Below are 6375 nucleotides of genomic sequence, written 5' to 3' on the forward strand. Positions count from 1 at the left end.
TCCATGTTTAGCACTGCTTCCTGTGTAGCCACTGCTGCTGGGCTGAGGAGATCCTGAACCGCTCAAAGAGAAGTCATGCCATGACGAGCTATCTTTGCTTCCTGATGTGGCATGCAGGTCAAACTTTTGAGGTAGATGCACAAAGGATGGGTCTGAACCTCTCTGCTGTGGCGCCTCTGCTTCGGTTAGGTCTTTTAACTCTCTGCAGGCTTCAGTGCTGCATTCAGTGTTGAGACTACTGACGGTTGTCCCTAGCGCTGTTATACACAGCCGAGTCCCATCTATCTCATCTTTAGCTTCCCTACGGTTCGTGTTGTTGGTCTCACACAGTGATGCTTGATTCTTCTGAAGTTCCTGCATTGTCTTTGAGAAACCTTCCAGGGTGAAATTTACAGAGGCATCTTCGACATTTCTATAGCTGTCAGGGATGAAAGATTTCTTATCAGAATTAGGGAAAGGCTCCACCTGCAACAGAAGCTTGACTTGGGCAACAAGATGCATGATCTCAGCACAGAGGTTTTCTTTGTTTTGGGTATTAGCGAGACAGTACTTGTAAAAAATCGCCACAGCTTCATGGCAAGCCTGAGATGCCTGAGCCACAATCTCCAGAGGAGTGCCAAGCCATTTATGAGTGACAGTGAGGGAATAGGCAGCTTTGAGGAAGGTATGAAGCTCCTGCTTGCTCGTGACCAGGTCACCCTCTGCTTTGGTGAGCAGGCCGACTGCAAATGCTTCTCTAGCCTGCAGGAGGAACGACTGTCTTTGAGCGGCAGGGCATTCCACGGAGAAACTGTACGATAACAGGCAGGTGCCTTGAGTCACCTAAAGAAACAGAAGCACAAGAAGGACCATATTAGTGATCAAGCGGTCTACCTTCCAAACACACATTGTTTACAGCGATCATGATGTTGCTTCTTTAGCCAACTGGAGATATACACTGATCAGACTCAAGTTTGATACACAGAAGTTAGTTTTCAAGGGTTAAATAAACAACTAGAGAGGGATTTTAAAACAACTGACAAGGAAAGTGAATAACATGGATGGATCTCATCACAATGATAGGCTCCAGCCCCCCCGCGACCCTAGTGAGGGTTAAGCGGTGTATAGATGATGGATGGATGGATCTCATCATAATGCAATGGAAACCTCAGGTCCTGGCATTTGCGTGGATGTTACATTTATGTGTAACATCCAACACCAGTGGCCTTTCCTAGCAGGACAATGCCCCCACAACGCAAAAACTGCTGAGCAATGGCTCGAGGAATATGACAAAGAGCCCAAGGCACTGACCCAGCTTCCAAACGGCCCTGAAGCCAGTTCGATAGAGCATGGATGAACACTGTGTCCTAGTGGGTCAGAGCTGTTTGGGTGGCAGAAGGGGAGCCCACACAACATCAGATAGGTGGTCTTAATGTTGTGGCTGATTCCCTCTGTGTAGTTTCATGTCAGACTGAAATGATTTCCCGCCTACTAACAGTTCTTACTGAGCAGACTCTCCTCTGTGGGTACGAGTCTGTAGGCGGGAAGCACAACTTCATCAAAAACAACAAAGACAATCTGGTGAGGGCTGCATAGTGTGGCATGTGCTACAACTACACAGGCTACAGTGTGTTAGTTTCAGAGTCTGGATTCGATGATGTATGAGCAGAATTCCCTCTTCTTGTCCTTTTTTCTGTCTCATTTCCTCCTCGCTGTATTCTGGATCAAACTGATATAGTTCAAGAGCAGTTCGGTAGAAAGTGTGACCATCTTCTTGTCATCAAACTGGCTACCACAACTTTAAAGGGCATGTTTTAGTAACTTGGCCTCAGAAGTTACAGCTGTGATCATCCAATGAGAGTATACATCTGAGTCTGATGTAGAGGTATGGTGCATTTATGGGTAACACTTTACAATAAGGTATGTTTGTTAAAAAAAATAAAAAAATAAAAAAATCACATTAAATGCTTGATTAGATATTTACAAGCCCCTACAAGACATTAGATACCATTAGTAGAACACTGACACATAATCTAAACATGCATTAAACCATTCACTAGGTATTAACATGGTGTTGTAATAACTGTATAATTATAGCAATAAACGGTGTATGACTCTGTGAGACAGCTAATGCATTTACTCTGATGATTTTATCAGTTTGTTTAGGTTTGTTTTTTGTTTTTTTTTTGCAACCCCCAAATCTAAAATCCTTTCACCACCTGCTGCGCTTGAAACTCATCCCATTGATTTCTCATCATTTATAAGTTGAATCATCCATCATTAGCGGCGAGTGCTGTGCGAAACGCGTCCTGCCGGCACTCAACCACTTCACAGCCAACCGCGGCAGGTGGTATGTGGATCCTCACGCAGGTGCCCACACACAGAACATTAAGAGACTTTTAGGAACACTTCGAGGGGTTTCAAGGATATAAACAGATGCTTGCTTTGTGAGCACTTCCGTCTTATTGAGTGAAATGAAAGGCTCGCGTAAAAAGCACTGCAATGGTCCCCTTGGCGGCGTTGCTAAAAGGTAAACTGTTAGGGAACTGCGTTACACAGCAAGAAATTTTTCCTTAAATGGTGACAGAAATTGGTGATTTATTTCTATTCTTGCATGCAGTGTGTTTTTGAAATATAAGTAGTTAGTCTACTAAGCTTGTCATTGCATGAGCAACCATTTTGGAATAGTTGGTTTATTTACACACCTTCTTATAAAGTGTTTCCCATTTGTGTGCTTTTGTTTGACTAAAACTCTCCTCCACTCTGAAACATTCAACCAAATACCCTCAAAATCCTAAAAAAATGTTGATGACACTCATGTCTAAAAGGTATTTGTTGAGCTTCAGAGCAATAAAGCAACTCCATGAGTAAAACAGGGTCAAAATTCAAAAATTAAGTAACAAAAACAAATGCAGATGTATGTTTCCGTATAACACATTAGCTACGGGGAGCAAGTTTCAATTCTTTCTGTCTTCATTGAGAAACTAACAGGATTCATGTATATCAAAGGTGGAGAGATGTATTCAGAAGAACAACTTACTACGTTTGTCAACACATAGAGTGAAGTGTACTGACTGTACACCACGGCCATCTTTGCTGCCTGGGCGGCTGAAAGAAGACGGTGACTCCCGTCCCCAAGTAAAGACTGTTCAAGAACAAACGCAAAAATTTAAATAAACAGACAGAAATGCAGTAAAATGTTAATTATATAAATCATTAAGAAGTACTGTGTCAAATAGAATTACAAAATCAGCATCTTGATTAGTCCTAAAAGCTTTGAAGTCCTCATCGTTCATAGACACCAAAATGTTGGCCAGGATACCAAGAGAGGTTCCAATGCCCTATGACATAAACAGAAAGATAAAGGTTTACGACGGTGTGGAAACTGGGTCGATCAAGGTTACAATCTCCTAATATGGTAACAGAATAGTGACTACCTTTTTATCAGGTTGAGGAAGTGAGTAGTAACCAACCAGAGAAGCCCAGATTAGCTCTGCAGCCCCGAGCCACAGGCCTGAAACAGGGAACAAAGAGCGTCATAATAAAAAATGTCACACAACAGTACAACGTCTCTGTCGCCTGGTAAAAACGATCTTACCTAGTTTTTGCAAAATCATTCCACGTACTTGAACGCTAACAGCTTGCACAAGGGCCCTGTCGCTTTCAGAGTGGTATTTCCAGCAACCTGTACACCAAAATTAAGCTATTTGTGTAGCCCGTAGCACACAGTTAAATCCATCATTACAAGACATTGAAAATGAGGAATCTACCTGTTGTGCCGCTGTTGTTAATCAGACTGCTCAGGATGTACTCTGCCTTCTGCAGTTTGCCTGTGGGTGCAGGGGATGATTAAGTTCACATTTATCCAGCTCTCTATTAAATACCTCGATACTAAAATTGTGAGAAAAAAAAATGACAAGGGAAGCCTCATATGTAATTTCCGTGTCACGAGTTTGCATAATAATTTCCTAAAACAATAATTAGGATGATGTGTAAAGTGTTACTCATCCACCCACATGTATTCGGTGTCAATGGCTCCCAACATGAAGCACCATTATCAGAATCATACACTAAATGCCAGCCCTCCATCATACCGTACCAGAGTTTAGAAAGACCCTGGCGTGCCGTATGACCAGCTGCGGGGCTATGGGGGTGTCAGGGTAGCGTTTGTGGAGCAGCCTGGCAATCTTCAGCAGCCGGCTCGACTCGTCAATCCAGTAGAGGAAGCGATCCACTAAGAAGACCACTGCTAACGCCGAATGTGCCTCCTGAGCCATGATGGACGCCTTTAGAAAAGCCTGGTGGCACAGTTAGACACACTGAGGAAGGTGCTCATGCAGTTTGTTTTATACATTCAGCTAGCTGCGTAATTATTACCAGTATTTGCGGTAGGTGCTTGCCAATGAGGTCGCTGAGGTTGGTCTTGTCATCGGTGCTCACCGACCGCTTGTACTGCCACTTCTCCGGCACAAAGGGCCACTTCATTTCCATGGCCTCCTGCAGCAGAGAGGCCAGTTCTTCACACAGCGAGTCTACGGGAAATAAAGGTAGGATTTAAATCCAGCATATTTGGGTAGCTGAGCAGAGATTAATGAGTTTAAAATAACCTGAAATCCTGTTTTGTTTTGTTTTTTTGGCAGGAAGGAATAGCTTCACCTAAAGCTACTGAAGAAAATGTTCCACAGTATCAATATCGGTTACAAACGCCGGAGAGATTGCTGTTTAAATGGCTTAAATTCTCCTTACTTGGCAATAAGAAATTGGCACAAATATTGAGAACAGAGCCTCAAATAGAGGAGGTGGAATTCACTTCCCACACAAAGACTTAGTTTTTTGTGTTTGTAGATTCTTGTCAGAGTTATTTTAGTATCAAAAGCAGGAGAAAATTAATGGTGAAATCAAAGCATGTTTTGAGACATATTAAATATGTACGTTGGGCAAGTGGAGGGACTACTGGTAAGTTATATTGACTTTAGAAAGGTTTATCAAGGGCACTGTCCCAGATAACATTATTTGCTTAACTGAAGGAAATCCTGCCAAATTCACACCAATTGCTTGATAGAACACCTGCCTTGGTTCCAATTTGTGGACACACCCTGTATATGCAGAGCAGAGTTTATGTTTGTGTACATCCCCCATGTGTCGAATCCCAATCTGCGGTTCTCCCATGTCCAACTGAAACTGGATCAAATAGCACCATCATGTGTCTGACCTCTGCATCTGCAGTAGTTTAGCCTCTGTTCAGACAGCTGGACGGACTGTTGGCCTGCTGCTTCTGGTTTTGCTGCCTCGAGGCATTTTTCCAGTAAGTCTCCCACCTCCTGGCTGTCCATTCTGGTAAACAAACGCTGCCGGTGATGAAAGAATGTCCTCCCTTCTCGGCCTCTTCACCCTTGTTTCCTGGATTAAGAGTGGTTCAAGAAGGGGAGTCCCATGGTAAGGCCGGAGCGCTGTTGAGAAAGGATTGCACCATCAGGGCTGCTTGAAAGTTTCAAAACATAGGAAGTGGTTGAGTCACTGAATGAATTAGGTTTCAGATCAACTAAATATGACAGAAATGTCGTATTAATGTGTGGGGAGAACACCATCTTCCATTCGGATGAAACAATGTGTCAGGTAGGGATTGTTCAGTTATGGTCTGGCTGTTCTGGATCCGATATTCAGCAGTTTTCTCGTTATTGCTGTTTTTGTTTTACTGATGTTCGATGAACTGAATGAATTCAGCTCTAATGAAACAGCCTTTCTTTATCTGAAGTAGTACCGAGCAATGTTCCAACCACACACTATCTGATTGGTTACACAACATGAGTAACAGCTTATGAATACTGAAAGATAAATGTCAAGGAGGTCTGTATTAATTAAAAATATGTAAAACTTAAACAATCATAAGCATTTCAATGAAGTCCTGTGCCGGGGTTTGTGTTATTTTAAAAGTTGACACCAAGATTTTCACCTTTATTGTTTCTTTGATTACTAATTAGTAGCAATATATTGATCCACCCTTAGTTTCAGATAATTAAATTGGTTTATATTCCTTTAACAGACTCAGAATATGTCTGCAACACTTAAAATAATGCAAGGTTCATTTGAATTAGAATAGTTGGACATACTGCATTGGAATCTGAGACTTCATGCAAACAGCTTGAAAAGTTATTTTTGATGTAAAAGTGCCATGATATTGTTTCTCTTCACTGTGCAGATTTGAAAACAGCAATTTGAAAGTAAAACCAACAACACAGACAGAAAAGCCACCAGGGTCCTTGAACGCTACTGCAGTTAATGAGAGACTTTTATAATGAGTCTCTTTGGGAGAGTACAGTTCATCTTACACCAACACTGCTTTTAATCTAATGTGCAATTCATGAAACGCTGTTTTTCGAACAGCAGCAACAACAA

At 42.2% G+C, this 6375-nt stretch overlaps 1 protein-coding gene across 1 annotated transcript in view; it reads right to left on the reverse strand.

Annotated features, from left to right (window-relative positions):
- alpk1 (alpha-kinase 1) overlaps window positions 1-5401 on the reverse strand; it is a 10654-nt gene extending 5253 nt beyond the window's left edge. Inside the window, exons 1-9 of the mRNA XM_008304200.1 lie at window positions 5192-5401; window positions 4357-4511; window positions 4079-4277; window positions 3750-3809; window positions 3578-3664; window positions 3417-3493; window positions 3225-3320; window positions 3020-3124; window positions 5-822 (exon numbers count right to left, since the gene is read on the reverse strand). Coding sequence (XP_008302422.1) covers window positions 5-822; window positions 3020-3124; window positions 3225-3320; window positions 3417-3493; window positions 3578-3664; window positions 3750-3809; window positions 4079-4277; window positions 4357-4511; window positions 5192-5312 — 1718 coding nt within the window. The 5' untranslated portion in view covers window positions 5313-5401. The remainder of the gene's footprint in view (window positions 1-4; window positions 823-3019; window positions 3125-3224; window positions 3321-3416; window positions 3494-3577; window positions 3665-3749; window positions 3810-4078; window positions 4278-4356; window positions 4512-5191) is intronic.
- Between the last annotated feature and the right edge of the window lie 974 nt (window positions 5402-6375).

The sequence above is a fragment of the Stegastes partitus genome, unplaced genomic scaffold (genome assembly GCF_000690725.1).
Source record: "Stegastes partitus isolate 25-593 unplaced genomic scaffold, Stegastes_partitus-1.0.2 Scaffold2161, whole genome shotgun sequence".
In the NCBI taxonomy this organism is placed as follows: Eukaryota; Metazoa; Chordata; class Actinopteri; family Pomacentridae; genus Stegastes; species Stegastes partitus.